Source organism: Metopolophium dirhodum, chromosome 6 (assembly GCF_019925205.1).
Source record: "Metopolophium dirhodum isolate CAU chromosome 6, ASM1992520v1, whole genome shotgun sequence".
In the NCBI taxonomy this organism is placed as follows: domain Eukaryota; kingdom Metazoa; phylum Arthropoda; class Insecta; order Hemiptera; family Aphididae; genus Metopolophium; species Metopolophium dirhodum.
In genome coordinates this window covers 25296027-25317756 of record NC_083565.1, presented here as the reverse complement: position 1 = coordinate 25317756, position 21730 = coordinate 25296027, and the positions used below count along the sequence as shown (strand labels likewise).

Sequence of the window (21730 nt, the reverse complement as noted above, 5' to 3'; positions counted from 1 at the left end):
ATTTTTTTGACCAATTCAAATATTGTATACCCACTACCTATGTGATTCTCCGAGCATGCTCCCCACATTTTTTCCTTTACTCATTAGTAATCGTTTTATTCAAATTCATAAAAATTTCAACATAAACATTTCATATACCAACGAATAACATTTGTAAATTACAACAAAATAACCAAAATCGTAATTTTTGTTTTAATAGATATAATATGTTATTTCTTCCAAATTTTAACTTAAAATGTCCGTAAAAAATAACTGTATTCGTATATTTTTTTATATTATTTGTTTACAGTATGAGATATTTTGTTTTAAAAGTTCAAACATTTTATAGTTTGTTAACAACAATAAATTTGAAAATGTTCAATATTTTGTTAAATGTTGACAAAATTTGATTTTAAATACCTATAAAAAAAAATTAGGCATAGGTATAGATCTATAATATGTAACAACTGCTATTATGACAACTTATAGTATCTATTAACTAGTAGCTATTAACTAGTGTATAGTACCTGCGATTAGTAGCTATTAAATAAAAATTGGGACCCAACTCGAAAGCGCCGACCACTTTAATTGAGGTACGTTAAAAATTGCATAACATTAATGTTTGCAAGCTGGCGGTAGGTATTACAAAATATTTTATAAAGATTACATCCCTGTCAAGCATATGCTGTTTACTGCAATTGGCATTAAATTAGTATTCTCTATATCAGGTGTCAACCTTATCCATCAAGTGATCTACATTAAACATTTTAAGTATTTGGTGAACGACCACTATTTATTTATTTATATTATTTATATATTAATACATCATGCCAGGCACGGACCCAGAGCAATTTCTTATCTTTGGTTGGAGGGACGGAGTGGGGAGGGGTTGAAACAGTTTTGTTTACAACAAATATAGGTACAATTACTATATTAAACAATTTATTCATAATTAAAAAATGTTTTCCCGATATTTATATAATCTCAATGAAATTAATCAATAAACTATTATATTTTATTAACTAACAAAATCAATTTAAATGTTTTAAGTTTCTATTCCATAAATTTAAATTTTAAAAAAATGGTAACTTCGTCAAAACGATTAAAAATTTAATATTATGTTGCAAGGTTTTTACTATACCTATATCAAAGTATTAAATATAATATATTAGGACGATTTTATTTATGTAAGCATTTGAACTAAAAATATATCAAAATCACAAAAATAGTATACACATAGCCACTTAATTATTACTCAATAATTATATTGTAGCCGGTGGTGGCGTCGCACGAATGATGAAAGTTACGATTTTAAGAGGAAACAATGATCGAACATAATTTTAGTTTTTATATTGTTTGAATATAAAAATAAAAAACATGGTATCTTTAATCAATCATAATGAGTTAAAGTTATTAAAAAAAAAAAAAGAGTTAATACAAATAATAACGAAATTAGGCACTTACTTTGTTTTTATACTCATTAATGTTATAGCATTCAGCAATTACATAGATACATAATTCAACATTTAATATAGGTAATACTACAAAATTACGTGAAAAGGGTACTCATATAAACGCATAACAATTAGTTATAACTTATTTTATATTATAATAACGTTTCGTCGGTATTTGTTACTTTGTATGTATTTTCAAATGTGTATTTTTTAGTAAAAAAAAAATTTTAATTTTATACCTTCTGAAATGCGTTTAATATTATAATGGTGTAACACTACCAACAGTATGATTAATTATACCATACATTAATACACACACTAATAAGCAAAGTTTAATACTCCTATCATAAAGCAAGGTACACACATATCAATTATAGGTAATTATAAAAATATGCCGTAATTGGTATCTATAGCAACACTGATGACTGATTATATGTGTATACAGGACATACGGAAACTGTGCATAGGTCATCCTCCCCCACTTAGTTTCTGTACACAAATTTATAATTTATAAATTATAAGCTTTCGTCGTAATTTATTATATTAAACGATATAAATAAGTATCAGAACACTTAACAATTCAAAATTGCCGCCAATAGTTACCTAAGGACATTTTATACCGCTCTTGGAGATTGCGTCGTCTGCACACACATATATCTATATAGTACTAGATAGCGAACTCCCGCCATGAATTGAAGCTTCGATGTCGGTTGGCAACTGTATGGCATTTCATATGACAAACAAGATGATATAATGATTTATTTTGTATCGTATTTTATCATTTCTAAACATGTTGTTTAAAAAAAAAAAAGTATATTTTATACAAGTCATTTTACATTTACTATTTTATTTTACCATTAAAACGATGTTATTCCTTATACATTTCGTATAATAAATGAAATGTTTTGCCAACCAACAAAATGGCGACCGTCCACAGCTGAGCGTCACTTGTAACAATGTAAATTGTATAGGAGTTCCTTGTCCAGCGTAGTATTATAGAAGTCTGCGGTAGCTGCACACCAGCCACGTCAGCAGCTGCAGCTTTACACGCAGCCACGTCACACGGATCATGAATCAATGGCGTTCTTATAGTTGTATACGTCTCTATAACCTATATAAACATATTTTATTCATATATGAATTTCCAAATTTCCATTGTGTAGTTTGTAGTCTAAACATTTTCTTTATACTTGCTTTTTCACTCCACTGGACTTAAATACTTAAGTCCTTAACTTCTATGTGCCTGCAACAAGCGACTGAAATACCTAAAATACATTCTGTGCTGAGTGCTTTTAAGTTTTAACGCCATCAGTGGATCACCAACTCGTCGTTGTCGTATAGTGAGTATAAGTAGTGTGTGCTAGATGAAAATAGAATTCACTATTATTATCTCAACTTGCACGAAATATCGTACAGTCCCGCATGTAAGGCTGGGCATTAACGAGTTAAGAACCAAGTTGCGAACATACCAGTGTGTTTATCTGTGTTAGAAAATCTCATATAATAGGCTCTCCAGAGTGTGGCGTGTGGATGTTCTTTATATTATCGTGTTTTTTCCGAGGCTGGAGACAACCATTACCATAATACTAAATAGACATCTTTAATAACCATGAACGTCTACCTAAGTATTTTTATTTTATTTAATTCCTGTTTAGACCAGCCTATAAAGCGCTTAACGCTGTTGTGATTTAACTGTTCACTGTTTGCTATACCAGTGATCATCGTCATATTATATTTTGTAGTATTTTCTAAACACTGAAATATGCTGTTACTAATTATATATGAAAATATATTTATACTATATTCATTCTAATGTACCTATTTATTACAATATATGTTTTATTTTACAGTTGATTGACAACAGTCTTGGTCGAAAGTTTATGTGGATCATTATCTGCTGTCTTTATTTGAAAAATCAATTGTTACCAATATTTCAAACAATGAGTTCGTCATCATTGGTAAGTAATATATTAATAATTTAACTATGTATATGGGGTGCTTATGGGACATTAATTATACAAACTATGATTTCATTTTAATCCTGTTTTTCAATTTGATATTTAAAAGGACTGTAGTTACTGAATTGATAAGTACTCTAATGATAAATAGATTCACCTTATATATTATATATTTTTTATTCGCATACCTAACAGCAGATTAATAAAGCTAAATATGATCCCCTGAACATTATTTTGCCATGTACATTACTTTTAAGAAGAAAAATGTGTATTAAACGCATTTGATTAATTATGAATAAATACATACATTAAATTTATTCATCAAAAAATAATTATAACACTTACAGGATTTATTTTGTCCAAAACATTCAGACTCTGAAGCACCGATATCAGTTATTACAAAGATCTTATCACAAAAAGACACTTTAAAGTAAATATTTTACAATTATTCTTAATATTACCATTCTTATGTGTATATAATTGTTTTTTTTTTTTAGATTTACACATATCTCCAATGAATTTGACAAATTAGGGTTTACCAAAGTGAAGGATTTGGCTGGAGCAACCCTTGGCAAAGCAAGCTCGATTCAAATGTCAGGAGATACTCTAACGCAGCTTTATCAAGCTATGGAGGTATAGACTAAAAACATTTAAATTTTTAGATTATATTTATATAATTATAAATATTTTTTTTTTAGATATATAGTGAACGCCTAGGTAAGTTATAATTATTATAAGTACTATCTATTGCTATGTTATATATAGATGAGTATACGTAATCTATGACCAAACGACTTTTTTTTTTGTAAATTGCTCAAGGACTGGTATCTGGGCTTAATAAAATATAATGTAAACTTCACCATGTATGTTGTTTCCATATTTATATATGAAATATTCAACTTAAAATTCATGTAGAACATTTTAAGTTAATTTTCTGTCTAAACTAATTCAATACTTACTTTGCTTTATATAACAATATTTTTCTAACAAACTCAAGAGCCTCCTGGTATTGTGAAATATAGGTATACACAAATTTTTTTTTCATTTATATTTCTTAAGAGGATGCTACCTACCCATGCATTTGTTGTCTCTATCTAATACACATAAGAAATGGCATATTTTTGTTAACTAGTTTCAATAATGTGCTGTCAGTTTTGATATTAGATCAAATTGACCAATTATCCAACTTTAAGGTAATAACTTCATCCGTACTTAAGCGTTGACGGTTTTTTTTTTCGATAGTTAAATTTCCAAGCATTAATTGAGTAAGATATATCACAAAATAAAAATGCTCATGTCTCCCTCGAAAATGAAAATATCAAATAAAAGCCGATGATTTAGCATCGATCATGTTCTCATCTATAAGTTTTATAAATATCATTACTAGCGATACAATATTGAAAAACATAATCAACAATTCAAGATGAGACATCCTTCTAATAAATTAAATAAATAACTTGCATAGAATATATTTCATTTTTCGTATTATCAAAATATTTTGATTGTTATTTAGCTCTTTATAGACAATATTTCTATTTTTTTAATATCAATAAATAATTCAATAAATGTTTGATCAGTGAAAGGCATGATAATGTAATACAATGTTACTCATAGGATGTTATATTTGATAATTGAAAACAATTAATGATAGATATTAGAACGTTATTTGAAGCTTGAATTACAACTTAGTCGGTCGACAGACCTTATTCTATGTGACATAAGCGGTATGTTATCCCAAGGAATAGAGTATATTAGACCAATTTTGGTTTAATTTATATTTTATATACATATTTCACACATTGTTAATGTTCAAATAATTTTCGATATTTTAGGAAAATAAGGTTATATTTTTGGTATTATTTCACTTATTTTTATCATTGTTGGTCCACAATAAATTAATACATATTTTAGTTAAACTATTAATTTACCATATAAACTTTTGTGCACTGTATGCAATTAATTAAACTAAAATTCAATCGTTTTATACTAATTTATGGTTTTTCTGTAAAATTATGCATTAAATATTCATTAAGCCCATGTGATCGACGCACACATGCCTACACAAAACTACCAAAACCATTAATAACAAATTTTTAAAACACAACTTCAGTCTTCAGCCATTCAAAATTTTATTTATTTGCACAAAAAAGTTAAATGAAAATTAAATGTCATCAAACACAATGAAACTGCTCCTATCTCACATTATTTTTGGTGTTTTCTAACGGTGGCCAGGAGTTCTAAATAAAGTTTCTTCTGTTCTATCGCATAATGTCATAGAATGATACTACATTTGAATCCAATTAATAATAATAATAATAATTATGAACTTCATTGCGACGACAACTTAAATAATACAAAAAAGAATGACATAAAAAACCGTAGGATGCATATTGCAACATCCTCTAAAAGCAAAGCTTGTGGTGGGGGAGCTCATCACATTAAGAAGACAAAAAAGTTGAAAAAAAATTGTTAATTTGGTTGAATTTTACTTAACAGTCTTATTATAACTCTATTATATTTGAAAAATCCATAAAATTAACATAAGTTTTGAATGACTTAACACTATCAAACTGATTAATATTAATATTTTATATACAACATAAATACAAGACGCTATTTTGTCTAAAAACTTTTTGACACTTCAGTAAACGTATATTAACATTTTGCATATTATATCTAGTACTAATGTTCATGATCTGATACAGGTATCAAATGTTTATGTTTATACAAGTCAACTAATACAGCTTGATTAAAATAATCTTAATATTATCTCCTCGATCATTCCCTAGTAAACTTGTTGGTCAATCATAATCCGTTTCAAAATTAAAATGTATTATATGTTCCTAATGGGTTAATAGTTTTATAGCTAATTAATTTAAATACAAAATCATTCATAATAAATTCAGGTTTCACATAATACAATAACACTAAAATAATCATTTATTGAGCCCAATAAGGCTACGATATCATTGAAATGTTCCTTAATACTACTTATATTAATTTGAAAAACGGAAAAACTATTATCAGCCAAAGATATATCCACTAAAGAGTCAATATAAATGGAATATATATCAATATTTGAAATATTGTTTAAACTCAGCATTTTATTTTTCATTTAAGAACTTAAAATTTACTTTAAAATATATTTTACATTATTAATATACTAATTAATTACAGCTTATCGAATTGTTTGAATTGTATCAATTGTTATTCTACCAATTTATTAACTGAAATAACTTAATATTAACTATCGTTCAATGTTCTAAATTATATATTTTTTTTTTAGATAAGCTTCTAAACTCTGCAAAAGCAGAACATCAAAATGGACATTTCATAGCGACGCAAAAAATGTGCAAAGGTTTACTTACACATAAACCGAAAGACTTAAATGTTTTATTGCTTAATGCAAAATCATTTTTTAACTGCGGAAATTATGAAGAATGCATGGAATGTTTAGAAAAAGCAAATAATATTAATCCCGAATGTCCCGAAGTTTTAAGTAACTTTGCATTAGTTTGCATGAAAAAATCGGAAAATAATCTAGCAAAAGATTACCTATTTCAAGTATGTGCAATAAAGCCTTATTGTGCGGATGCATGGACCAATTATGCAGATTTTCTATTTGAGACTAATGAGTTAGAACCAGCAAAACTGGCTTATGAACGTGCATTAAGTCTAGTACCCGAATTATATAAAGCACGTAATAAGTACGGAAAACTACTATTAAAAGTAAACAAAATAAAAGAGGCTAAAAAGGAGTTTAAGATTGCCCACAACAGTGCAACAAATTGTGCAGAAACATTAAACAATTTAGCAGATGTATATTATAAGAGCGGTAAATTTGGAAAATCTATTTTGAAATATAAACAACTCTTAGAAACAAACCCCGATCGGACGAATGCTTGTTTTCAGTTGGGAATGACCTACACCAAAATTAAAGACTACCAAAATGCAGCTCTCGCATTCAAAAAAGCAATTCAACTAGATCCCAAAAATGAGTGTTATTTACAAAAGTTGGCAATTACATACTGCTATGAAGACAAAATGGATGAAGCTGCTGAAACATTCAAAAAGTGTTTGCAACTCAAGCCCGACGATTTTAACTTAAATTTGGAACTCGCTTTAGTCTATTTGTATAATATTCAAAATTATAATGAGGCCGCACTATATCTTGAAAAATGTAGCCATATAAATCCTGATAGAATTGACGTATATGAAAAACTCTTTGATGCATACAGGAAAACTAAAGATCATTTAAATGCATCCGATGCTTGCATGTCCATGGGGGATTTGTATATGGAGAAGGATGATTATCAAAATGCAAGAAACTCATTCTGTTGTGCGGTACTTATGAACCCGATGAATGCATTTGGTCATTGGAAAATGGGCCTGACATTGTATCAACTGGGACATGATGATTTGGCTCTTCAAAAGTAATAATAATAATTCAACACCATTATAAGTTTAAAATGTGCTCTAAAAAGACCCTCTAAACATTCTCCAAATAATCTTTAAATTGGTAAAATTTTCAAAAAACGTACTTTTCTTTTACTTCAATGAGCTTATTAATGTATATACAAGTTACAATAACTTGAAAATAATATGAAATGTACATCTTTTCTTTGGTAAATTATTTAAAATCAGTCAAATTTAAAACAATATTTCCAATTTAACAACAAACAAGTTATTGACCAACATCTATAACTTTTGACTTGTTAATTTACAACTAAAAATTAATTCTTTATGAACAAGAATATAAAATATTCTTAAATATGAATTATAGGCTAAATTCTCTTATCTCAGAGATATGTTTAAATTTACAAAATACATTTTTTTTTCTATGAATTCTGTAATGGACAATTCGGGAAATCTTTTCAGTATATTAAGTATTAATCATATAATTCATTTTTCAACAGATACAAACATGCAATAGCAATAAGGCCGGACTTTCCCGATGCCTATTGCGATATGGGGGTAATATATGATAAACGTGGCCTTCTCGAACAAGCCAAAGTATATTATGAAATGGCAATCAAGTTAAGTCCAAACGACCATTTTAACGCTCGGTTGAATTTGGCCGATATATCAATGAAAAAAATGGATCTTAATGATGCTATTACAGACAATGAAAAGCAATAGAATATGACAATACATCTGTCAAGTAGATGTAATTTGATATTCTACATCTTCAAAACGACAATACTCCATCCTGGTAAATATTTGATTTAAATTATTTCAATAAGTAAAGTGTGGAACTATTAGACTTTTTTTTTTAATTAATTACTATAATTATTATTATTTAGGTAATAATAAAAAAACGAGGATATAATTATGTTGTGTTTTCCGGTTATTTAGTAATGAATAATTTATATTAACTGAATTCTTCAAAAGCACTTTGTTGACTAGTATTATTGTCATGTGTTTCGCTTAAACATTTAATCAACTACCCATTATAATTGATTTTAATATTAATTATGTAATATATTTTTTTTTATTTCAGGTTGAATTACTTTGACACCATAAAGATTAGTCTCAACCCAGATGTTTTTTGTAGTATTAATTCACAACAAGATAACTAAAATCGTAATTCTTGGTTTTAATTTGTAATTCTTTCCAAGCTTGAACTTACGTCTGTAAAAATAACTGTGTTTATAGATTTTTTAGATTATTTGGTTACAGTGTGAGATTTGTTGTTTTAAATTTCCAAACACTAGATTTAAAAATTGAACATTTTATAATTTTTTTAACTACAATAAATTTGAAAGTTTTCGATATTTTGTTAAATTTTGTCAACATTTGAGTTTAAATACTTATTAAAAAAACATTTTCATGTGGATCAATAATATGTATCAACTGCTATTATAACATCTTATATGGAGCCTTGTATAACATTTTCAATTTATTTTACCAACGAATACAATTTTATTGATTTTTATAACAAACTAAAAATTTTAAATTTCAAATATCTCTAAATAACTCAAAAAGAGGCAAAAATACTATGAAAATTTTGTCATTCATAGAAAGTGATAAAATAAACAGAAGACAATTTCAAGTAGCAGCTTCGGTTAATAGTTTTTGTATAACGATAAAATAAGAATATCGTATGAGAATTTGTTGATTTACGGGTGGATGATTATCCAATGTCTAGCTTTAAAAGATCGTAAATAATTAAATTGATTTTTCAGTTATTTTTTTTTTTATTATTGAATGTAGGAAAAATCAAGGGCAATCTTGTATTAAATTTTCAAAGCTTAGATAAAAATAGAAACATTTTTATCAATTATTAAAATTTATTTTAAGTTTTCATTAACATCAACTTACGAGGAACATTAAATAACATTTTCAAGTTTTATGACCGACCAAAAAATTCTGTGTCGACAAAAGTTCAAAAAAAAAAAAAATCTAATGTAGATAGCTCAAACAGTGTCGCACTATTTCGAGTATAGGTAATGGTGAATTGAAATTGCTAATATAAACATTCAGTGATAATAAGATATTTTTTTATTATTTCTATACATTTTTTTTATAGTTTAAATGTAAGACAAGCAGCATTTTTTGCATGTACCTACCTACTGACTAAAATAAATATGATTTAAGTTATCAAATTAGTATATAAATTACTTAAATGAGAACGAAATAAGCATCGGATAAATCGACATTTCAATTTTTATTTTTATTTCACGTCCGAATTTAAACTTTTAACATATTTTCAATGGCTAAAAAATTCCTAAAATGTCATTAATTGCATTTTGTTATTGCAATGTGAAACAAAAACATTCCTGAACTTTGAAACACACCGGGAATATAAAGTTTAAAAAAGGTGGGTACCTATGTGTCGTGTGGGTCACTGTAATGGACGTGTTAAATTTAAATTCAATGATATAAAATCATTGTATACGAAAAACGATTCCAAGTTAATTTATATCCAATGTCGTAAAAATTTGAACTACTCAGTCTTTCATAAAAAAAATGTATGTGTTACTTTCTGGTGAACCTTTTTTTTTTTGTTATGTGTAGAAAAACTTATAAGGGATCTTGTATTAGATTTTCAAATCGTATTCCTATATAAGAAGAAAAGTTTTATTAATATTACTAACTCGAAATAATGTACAATTATTCATGATTTTGACGAATTTCGTCAAAATTCTAACTTCAAGAGCTCCTAAAAAATTAATATAATTTACACTCGACACGTTTTTTTGAATTAAACTAATAATAACTTCTACATATGGAATATTGTATTCAATTTAAAATTTTTTTGACCGAATGAAAGATTGTATACCAGCGACGTGATTCTCCGAGGATGCTCCCTGCATTTTTTCCTTTACTCATTAGTAATCATTTTATTAAAATTCATAAAAAATTGCAACTTTATACATTTCATATACCAACGAATAACATTTGTAAATTACAACAAAATAACTAAAATCGTAATTTTTGGTTTTTAATAGATATAATATGTTATTTCTTCCAAATTTGAGCTTAAAATGGCTGTAAAAAATAACTGTATTTATATATTATTTTTTTTTAGATTATTAGGTTACAGTATGAGATATTTTGTTTTAAAAGTTCAAAAATTTTACAGTTTGTTAACTACAATAATTTTGAAAATGTTCAATATTTTGTTAAATGTTGACAAAATTTGATTTTAAATACCTATAAAAAAAAATTGGGCATATAGATCTATAATATGTAACAACTGCTATTATGACAACTTATAGTATCTATTAACTAGTAGCTATTAACTAGTGTATAGTACCTGCGATTAGTAGCTATTAAATAAAAATTGGGACCCCAACTCGAAAGCGCCGACCACTTTTATTGAGGAACATTAAAAATTGCATAACACTAATGTTTGCAAGCTGGCGGTAGGTATTACAAAATATTTTATAAAGATTACATCCCTGTCAAGCATAATATGCTGTTTACTGCAATTGGCATTAAATTAGTATTCTCTATATCAGGTGTCAACCTTATCCATCAAGTGATCTACATTAAACATTTTAAGTATTTGGTGAACGACCACTATTTATTTATTAATATTATTTATATATTAATACATCATGCCAGGCACGGACCCCAGTGCAATTTCTTATCTTTGGTTGGAGGGACGGAGTGGGGGAGGGGTTGAAACAGTTTTGTTTACAACAAATATAGGTACAATTACTATATTAAACAATTTATTCATAATTAAAAAATGTTTTCCCGATATTTATATAATCTCAATGAAATTAATCAATAAACTATTATATTTTATTAACTAACAAAATCAATTTAAATGTTTTAAGTTTCTATTCCATAAATTTAAATTTTAAAAAAATGGTAACTTCGTCAAAACGATTAAAAATTTAATATTATGTTGCAAGGTTTTTACTATACCTATATCAAAATATTAAATATAATATATTAGGACGATTTTATTTATGTAAGCATTTTGAACTAAAAATATATCAAAATCACAAAAATAGTATACACATAGCCACTTAATTATTACTCAATAATTATATTGTAGCCGGTGGCGGCGTCGCACGAATGATGAAAGTTACGATTTTAAGAGGAAACAATGATCGAACATAATTTTAGTTTTTATATTGTTTGAATATAAAAATAAAAAACATGGTAATCTTTAATCAATCATAATGAGTTAAAGTTATTAAAAAAAAAAAAGAGTTAATACAAATAATAACGAAATTAGGCACTTACTTTGTTTTTATACTCATTAATGTTAAAGCATTCAGCAATTACATAGATACATAATTCAACATTTAATATAGGTAATACTACAAAATTACATGAAAAGGGTACTCATATAAACGCATAACAATTAGTTATAACTTATTTTATATTATAATAACGTTTCGTCGGTATTTGTTACTTTGTATGTATTTTCAAATGTGTATTTTTTAGTAAAAAAAAAATTTTAATTTTATACCTTCTGAAATGCGTTTAATATTATAATGGTGTAACACTACCAACAGTATGATTAATTATACCATACATTAATACACACACTAATAAGCAAAGTTTAATACTCCTATCATAAAGCAAGGTACACACATATCAATTATAGGTAATTATAAAAATATGCCGTAATTGGTATCTATAGCAACACTGATGACTGATTATATGTGTATACAGGACATACGGAAACTGTGCATAGGTCATCCTCCCCCACTTAGTTTCTGTACACAAATTTATAATTTATAAATTATAAGCTTTCGTCGTAATTTATTATATTAAACGATATAAATAAGTATCAGAACACCTAACAATTCAAAATTGCCGCCAATAGTTACCTAAGGACATTTTATACCGCTCTTTGAGATTGCGTCGTCTGCACACACATATATCTATATAGTACTAGATAGCGAACTCCCGCCATGAATTGAAGCTTCGATGTCGGTTGGCAACTGTATGGTATTTCATATGACAAACAAGATGATATAATGTTTTATTTTGTATCGTATTTTATTATTTCTAAACATGTAGTTCAAAAAAAAAAAAAGTATATATTATATAAGTCATTTTACATTTACTATTTTATTTTACCATTAAAACGATGTTATTCCTTATACATTTTTTATAATAAATGAAATGTTTTGCCAACCAACAAAATGGCGGTCGTCCACAGCTGAGCTTCACTTGTACCTAACAATGTAAATTATATAGGAGTTCCTTATCCAGCGTAGTATTATAGAAATCTGCGGTAGCTGCACAACAGCCACGTCAGCAGCTGCAGCTTTACACGCAGCCACGTCACACGGATCATGAACCAATGGCGTTCTTATAGTTGTGTACGTCTCTATAACCTATAAACATATTTTATTCATATATGAATTTCCAAATTTCCATTGTGTAGTTTGTAGTCTAAACATTTTCTTTATACTTTCTTTTTCACTTCAACGGACTTAAATACTTAAGTCCTTAACTTCGATGTGCCTGCAACAAGCGACTGAAATAACTATAAAACATTCTGTGCTTAGTGCTTTTAAGTTTTGACGCCATCAGTGGATCACCAACTCGTCGTTGTCGTATAGTGAGTATAAGTAGTGTGTGCTAGATGAAAATAGAATTCACTATTATTATCTCAACTTGCACGAAATATCGTACAGTCCCGCATGTAAGGCTGGGCATTAACGAGTTAAGAACCAAGTTGCGAACATACCAGTGTGTTTATCTGTGTTAGAAAATCTCATATAATAGGCTCTCCAGAGTGTGGCGTGTGGATGTTCTTTATATTATCGTGTTTTTTCCGAGGCTGGAGACAACCATTACCATAATACTAAATAGACATCTTTAATAACCATGAACGTCTACCTAAGTATTTTTATTTTATTTAATTCCTGTTTAGACCAGCCTATAAAGCGCCTAACGCTGTTGTGATTTAACTGTTCACTGTTTGCTATACCAGTGATCATCGTCATATTATATTTTGTAGTATTTTCTAAACACTGAAATATGCTGTTACTAATTATATATGAAAATATATTTATACTATATTCATTCTAATGTACCTATTTATTACAATATATGTTTTATTTTACAGTTGATTGACAACAGTCTTGGTCGAAAGTTTATGTGGATCATTATCTGCTGTCTTTATTTGAAAAATCAATTGTTACCAATATTTCAAACAATGAGTTCGTCATCATTGGTAAGTAATATATTAATAATTTAACTATGTATATGGGGTGCTTATGGGACATTAATTATACAAACTATGATTTCATTTTAATCCTGTTTTTCAATTTGATATTTAAAAGGACTGTAGTTACTGAATTGATAAGTACTCTAATGATAAATAGATTCACCTTATATATTATATATTTTTTATTCGCATACCTAACAGCAGATTAATAAAGCTAAATATGATCCCCTGAACATTATTTTGCCATGTACATTACTTTTAAGAAGAAAAATGTGTATTAAACGCATTTGATTAATTATGAATAAATACATACATTAAATTTATTCATCAAAAAATAATTATAACACTTACAGGATTTATTTTGTCCAAAACATTCAGACTCTGAAGCACCGATATCAGTTATTACAAAGATCTTATCACAAAAAGACACTTTAAAGTAAATATTTTACAATTATTCTTAATATTACCATTCTTATGTGTATATAATTGTTTTTTTTTTTTAGATTTACACATATCTCCAATGAATTTGACAAATTAGGGTTTACCAAAGTGAAGGATTTGGCTGGAGCAACCCTTGGCAAAGCAAGCTCGATTCAAATGTCAGGAGATACTCTAACGCAGCTTTATCAAGCTATGGAGGTATAGACTAAAAACATTTAAATTTTTAGATTATATTTATATAATTATAAATATTTTTTTTTTAGATATATAGTGAACGCCTAGGTAAGTTATAATTATTATAAGTACTATCTATTGCTATGTTATATATAGATGAGTATACGTAATCTATGACCAAACGACTTTTTTTTTTGTAAATTGCTCAAGGACTGGTATCTGGGCTTAATAAAATATAATGTAAACTTCACCATGTATGTTGTTTCCATATTTATATATGAAATATTCAACTTAAAATTCATGTAGAACATTTTAAGTTAATTTTCTGTCTAAACTAATTCAATACTTACTTTGCTTTATATAACAATATTTTTCTAACAAACTCAAGAGCCTCCTGGTATTGTGAAATATAGGTATACACAAATTTTTTTTTCATTTATATTTCTTAAGAGGATGCTACCTACCCATGCATTTGTTGTCTCTATCTAATACACATAAGAAATGGCATATTTTTGTTAACTAGTTTCAATAATGTGCTGTCAGTTTTGATATTAGATCAAATTGACCAATTATCCAACTTTAAGGTAATAACTTCATCCGTACTTAAGCGTTGACGGTTTTATTTTCGATAGTTAAATTTCCAAGCATTAATTGAGTAAGATATATCACAAAATAAAAATTCTCATAATGTCTCCCTCGAAAATGAAAATATCAAATAAAAGCCGATGATTTAGCATCGATCATGTTCTCATCTATAAGTTTTATAAATATCATTACTAGCGATACAATATTGAAAAACATAATCAACAATTCAAGATGAGACATCCTTCTAATAAATTAAATAAATAACTTGCATAGAATATATTTCATTTTTCGTATTATCAAAATATTTTGATTGTTATTTAGCTCTTTATAGACAATATTTCTATTTTTTTAATATCAATAAATAATTCAATAAATGTTTGATCAGTGAAAGGCATGATAATGTAATACAATGTTACTCATAGGATGTTATATTTGATAATTGAAAACAATTAATGATAGATATTAGAACGTTATTTGAAGCTTGAATTACAACTTAGTCGGTCGACAGACCTTATTCTATGTGACATAAGCGGTATGTTATCCCAAGGAATAGAGTATATTAGACCAATTTTGGTTTAATTTATATTTTATATACATATTTCACACATTGTTAATGTTCAAATAATTTTCGATATTTTAGGAAAATAAGGTTATATTTTTGGTATTATTTCACTTATTTTTATCATTGTTGGTCCACAATAAATTAATACATATTTTAGTTAAACTATTAATTTACCATATAAACTTTTGTGCACTGTATGCAATTAATTAAACTAAAATTCAATCGTTTTATACTAATTTATGGTTTTTCTGTAAAATTATGCATTAAATATTCATTAAGCCCATGTGATCGACGCACACATGCCTACACAAAACTACCAAAACCATTAATAACAAATTTTTAAAACACAACTTCAGTCTTCAGCCATTCAAAATTTTATTTATTTGCACAAAAAAGTTAAATGAAAATTAAATGTCATCAAACACAATGAAACTGCTCCTATCTCACATTATTTTTGGTGTTTTCTAACGGTGGCCAGGAGTTCTAAATAAAGTTTCTTCTGTTCTATCGCATAATGTCATAGAATGATACTACATTTGAATCCAATTAATAATAATAATAATAATTATGAACTTCATTGCGACGACAACTTAAATAATACAAAAAAGAATGACATAAAAAACCGTAGGATGCATATTGCAACATCCTCTAAAAGCAAAGCTTGTGGTGGGGGAGCTCATCACATTAAGAAGACAAAAAAGTTGAAAAAAAATTGTTAATTTGGTTGAATTTTACTTAACAGTCTTATTATAACTCTATTATATTTGAAAAATCCATAAAATTAACATAAGTTTTGAATGACTTAACACTATCAAACTGATTAATATTAATATTTTATATACAACATAAATACAAGACGCTATTTTGTCTAAAAACTTTTTGACACTTCAGTAAACGTATATTAACATTTTGCATATTATATCTAGTACTAATGTTCATGATCTGATACAGGTATCAAATGTTTATGTTTATACAAGTCAACTAATACAGCTTGATTAAAATAATCTTAATATTATCTCCTCGATCATTCCCTAGTAAACTTGTTGGTCAATCATAATCCGTTTCAAAATTAAAATGTATTATATGTTCCTAATGGGTTAATAGTTTTATAGCTAATTAATTTAAATACAAAATCATTCATAATAAATTCAGGTTTCACATAATACAATAACACTAAAATAATCATTTATTGAGCCCAATAAGGCTACGATATCATTGAAATGTTCCTTAATACTACTTATATTAATTTGAAAAACGGAAAAACTATTATCAGCCAAAGATATATCCACTAAAGAGTCAATATAAATGGAATATATATCAATATTTGAAATATTGTTTAAACTCAGCATTTTATTTTTCATTTAAGAACTTAAAATTTACTTTAAAATATATTTTACATTATTAATATACTAATTAATTACAGCTTATCGAATTGTTTGAATTGTATCAATTGTTATTCTACCAATTTATTAACTGAAATAACTTAATATTAACTATCGTTCAATGTTCTAAATTATATATTTTTTTTTTAGATAAGCTTCTAAACTCTGCAAAAGCAGAACATCAAAATGGACATTTCATAGCGACGCAAAAAATGTGCAAAGGTTTACTTACACATAAACCGAAAGACTTAAATGTTTTATTGCTTAATGCAAAATCATTTTTTAACTGCGAAAATTATGAAGAATGCATGGAATGTTTAGAAAAAGCAAATAATATTAATCCCGAATGTCCCGAAGTTTTAAGTAACTTTGCATTAGTTTGCATGAAAAAATCGGAAAATAATCTAGCAAAAGATTACCTATTTCAAGTATGTGCAATAAAGCCTTATTGTGCGGATGCATGGACCAATTATGCAGATTTTCTATTTGAGACTAATGAGTTAGAACCAGCAAAACTGGCTTATGAACGTGCATTAAGTCTAGTACCCGAATTATATAAAGCACGTAATAAGTACGGAAAACTACTATTAAAAGTAAACAAAATAAAAGAGGCTAAAAAGGAGTTTAAGATTGCCCACAACAGTGCAACAAATTGTGCAGAAACATTAAACAATTTAGCAGATGTATATGATAAGAGCGGTAAATTTGGAAAATCTATTTTGAAATATAAACAACTCTTAGAAACAAACCCCGATCGGACGAATGCTTGTTTTCAGTTGGGAATGACCTACACCAAAATTAAAGACTACCAAAATGCAGCTCTCGCATTCAAAAAAGCAATTCAACTAGATCCCAAAAATGAGTGTTATTTACAAAAGTTGGCAATTACATACTGCTATGAAGACAAAATGGATGAAGCTGCTGAAACATTCAAAAAGTGTTTGCAACTCAAGCCCGACGATTTTAACTTAAATTTGGAACTCGCTTTAGTCTATTTGTATAATATTCAAAATTATAATGAGGCCGCACTATATCTTGAAAAATGTAGCCATATAAATCCTGATAGAATTGACGTATATGAAAAACTCTTTGATGCATACAGGAAAACTAAAGATCATTTAAATGCATCCGATGCTTGCATGTCCATGGGGGATTTGTATATGGAGAAGGATGATTATCAAAATGCAAGAAACTCATTCTGTTGTGCGGTACTTATGAACCCGATGAATGCATTTGGTCATTGGAAAATGGGCCTGACATTGTATCAACTGGGACATGATGATTTGGCTCTTCAAAAGTAATAATAATAATTCAACACCATTATAAGTTTAAAATGTGCTCTAAAAAGACCCTCTAAACATTCTCCAAATAATCTTTAAATTGGTAAAATTTTCAAAAAACGCCCTTTTCTTTTACTTCAATGAGCTTATTAATGTATATACAAGTTACAATAACTTGAAAATAATATGAAATGTACATCTTTTCTTTGGTAAATTATTAAAAATCAGTCAAATTTAAAACAATATTTCCAATTTAACAACAAACAAGTTATTGACCAACATCTATAACTTTTGACTTGTTAATTTACAACTAAAAATTAATTCTTTATGAACAAGAATATAAAATATTCTTAAATATGAATTATAGGCTAAATTCTCTTATCTCAGAGATATGTTTAAATTTACAAAATACATTTTTTTTTCTATGAATTCTGTAATGGACAATTCGGGAAATCTTTTCAGTATATTAAGTATTAATCATATAATTCATTTTTCAACAGATACAAACATGCAATAGCAATAAGGCCGGACTTTCCCGATGCCTATTGCGATATGGGGGTAATATATGATAAACGTGGCCTTCTCGAACAAGCCAAAGTATATTATGAAATGGCAATCAAGTTAAGTCCAAACGACCATTTTAACGCTCGGTTGAATTTGGCCGATATATCAATGAAAAAAATGGATCTTAATGATGCTATTACAGACAATGAAAAGCAATAGAATATGACAATACATCTGTCAAGTAGATGTAATTTGATATTCTACATCTTCAAAACGACAATACTCCATCCTGGTAAATATTTGATTTAAATTATTTCAATAAGTAAAGTGTGGAACTATTAGACTTTTTTTTTTAATTAATTACTATAATTATTATTATTTAGGTAATAATAAAAAAACGAGGATATAATTATGTTGTGTTTTCCGGTTATTTAGTAATGAATAATTTATATTAACTGAATTCTTCAAAAGCACTTTGTTGACTAGTATTATTGTCATGTGTTTCGCTTAAACATTTAATCAACTACCCATTATAATTGATTTTAATATTAATTATGTAATATATTTTTTTTTATTTCAGGTTGAATTACTTTGACACCATAAAGATTAGTCTCAACCCAGATGTTTTTTGTAGTATTAATTCACAACAAGATAACTAAAATCGTAATTCTTGGTTTTAATTTGTAATTCTTTCCAAGCTTGAACTTACAACGTCTGTAAAAATAACTGTGTTTATAGATTTTTTAGATTATTTGGTTACAGTGTGAGATTTGTTGTTTTAAATTTCCAAACACTAGATTTAAAAATTGAACATTTTATAATTTTTTTAACTACAATAAATTTGAAAGTTTTCGATATTTTGTTAAATTTTGTCAACATTTGAGTTTAAATACTTATTAAAAAAACATTTTCATGTGGATCAATAATATGTATCAACTGCTATTATAACATCTTATATGGAGCCTTGTATAACATTTTCAATTTATTTTACCAACGAATACAATTTTATTGATTTTTATAACAAACTAAAAATTTTAAATTTCAAATATCTCTAAATAACTCAAAAAGAGGCAAAAATACTATGAAAATTTTGTCATTCATAGAAAGTGATAAAATAAACAGAAGACAATTTCAAGTAGCAGCTTCGGTTAATAGTTTTTGTATAACGATAAAATAAGAATATCGTATGAGAATTTGTTGATTTACGGGTGGATGATTATCCAATGTCTAGCTTTAAAAGATCGTAAATAATTAAATTGATTTTTCAGTTATTTTTTTTTTTATTATTGAATGTAGGAAAAATCAAGGGCAATCTTGTATTAAATTTTCAAAGCTTAGATAAAAATAGAAACATTTTTATCAATTATTAAAATTTATTTTAAGTTTTCATTAACATCAACTTACGAGGAACATTAAATAACATTTTCAAGTTTTATGACCGACCAAAAAATTCTGTGTCGACAAAAGTTCAAAAAAAAAAAAAAATCTAATGTAGATAGCTCAAACAGTGTCGCACTATTTCGAGTATAGGTAATGGTGAATTGAAATTGCTAATATAAACATTCAGTGATAATAAGATATTTTTTTATTATTTCTATACATTTTTTTTATAGTTTAAATGTAAGACAAGCAGCATTTTTTGCATGTACCTACCTACTGACTAAAATAAATATGATTTAAGTTATCAAATTAGTATATAAATTACTTAAATGAGAACGAAATAAGCATCGGATAAATCGACATTTCAATTTTTATTTTTATTTCACGTCCGAATTTAAACTTTTAACATATTTTCAATGGCTAAAAAATTCCTAAAATGTCATTAATTGCATTTTGTTATTGCAATGTGAAACAAAAACATTCCTGAACTTTGAAACACACCGGGAATATAAAGTTTAAAAAAGGTGGGTACCTATGTGTCGTGTGGGTCACTGTAATGGACGTGTTAAATTTAAATTCAATGATATAAAATCATTGTATACGAAAAACGATTCCAAGTTAATTTACGATTGAATATCCAATGTCGTAAAAATTTGAACTACTCAGTCTTTCATAAAAAAATGTATGTGTTACTTTCTGGTGAACCTTTTTTTTTTTGTTATGTGTAGAAAAACTTATAAGGGATCTTGTATTAGATTTTCAAATCGTATTCCTATATAAGAAGAAAAGTTTTATTAATATTACTAACTCGAAATAATGTACAATTATTCATGATTTTGACGAATTTCGTCAAAATTCTAACTTCAAGAGCTCCTAAAAAATTAATATAATTTACACTCGACACGTTTTTTTAAATTAAACTAATAATAACTTCTACATATGGAATATTGTATTCAATTTAAAATTTTTTTGACCGAATGAAAGATTGTATACCAGCGACGTGATTCTCCGAGGATGCTCCCCGCATTTTTTCCTTTACTCATTAGTAATCATTTTATTAAAATTCATAAAAAATTGCAACTTTATACATTTCATATACCAACGAATAACATTTGTAAATTACAACAAAATAACTAAAATCGTAATTTTTGGTTTTAATGGATATAATATGTTATTTCTTCCAAATTTGAGCTTAAAATGGCTGTAAAAAATAACTGTATTTATATATTATTTTTTTTAGATTATTAGGTTACAGTATGAGATATTTTGTTTTAAAAGTTCAAAAATTTTACAGTTTGTTAACTACAATAATTTTGAAAATGTTCAATATTTTGTTAAATGTTGACAAAATTTGATTTTAAATACCTATAAAAAAAAATTGGG

General features: G+C 26.9%; 2 protein-coding genes and 1 pseudogene across 3 annotated transcripts; all 3 read left to right on the top strand.

Moving 5' to 3' along the window:
* Positions 1–2659: 2659 nt before the first annotated feature.
* Positions 2660–9020, top strand: LOC132947150 (UDP-N-acetylglucosamine--peptide N-acetylglucosaminyltransferase 110 kDa subunit-like). 2 transcript variants are annotated; one of them, XM_061017358.1, is made up of 8 exons: positions 2660–2773; positions 3284–3391; positions 3739–3821; positions 3889–4024; positions 4090–4108; positions 6678–7824; positions 8308–8603; positions 8892–9020. In XM_061017358.1, the coding sequence occupies exons 2-7, from the start codon at positions 3314–3316 to the stop codon at positions 8528–8530; spliced, it is 1686 nt and encodes a 561-aa protein (XP_060873341.1). In that variant the 5' UTR covers positions 2660–2773; positions 3284–3313; the 3' UTR covers positions 8531–8603; positions 8892–9020. The 2 variants fall into 2 exon arrangements, with proteins under 2 accessions (XP_060873341.1, XP_060873342.1); XM_061017359.1 differs by lacking the exon at positions 2660–2773 and having other exon boundaries at positions 3265–3391.
* A 369-nt stretch (positions 9021–9389) lies between these two features.
* Positions 9390–21730, top strand: part of LOC132947563 (uncharacterized) — a 32683-nt pseudogene continuing 20342 nt past the window's right edge.
* LOC132947082 (UDP-N-acetylglucosamine--peptide N-acetylglucosaminyltransferase 110 kDa subunit-like) lies at positions 13266–19879 on the top strand. The gene is made up of 8 exons (XM_061017280.1): positions 13266–13427; positions 13938–14045; positions 14393–14475; positions 14543–14678; positions 14744–14762; positions 17334–18480; positions 18964–19259; positions 19548–19879. Exons 2-7 carry the CDS (start codon positions 13968–13970, stop codon positions 19184–19186), a joined length of 1686 nt encoding a protein of 561 aa, XP_060873263.1. The 5' UTR covers positions 13266–13427; positions 13938–13967; the 3' UTR covers positions 19187–19259; positions 19548–19879.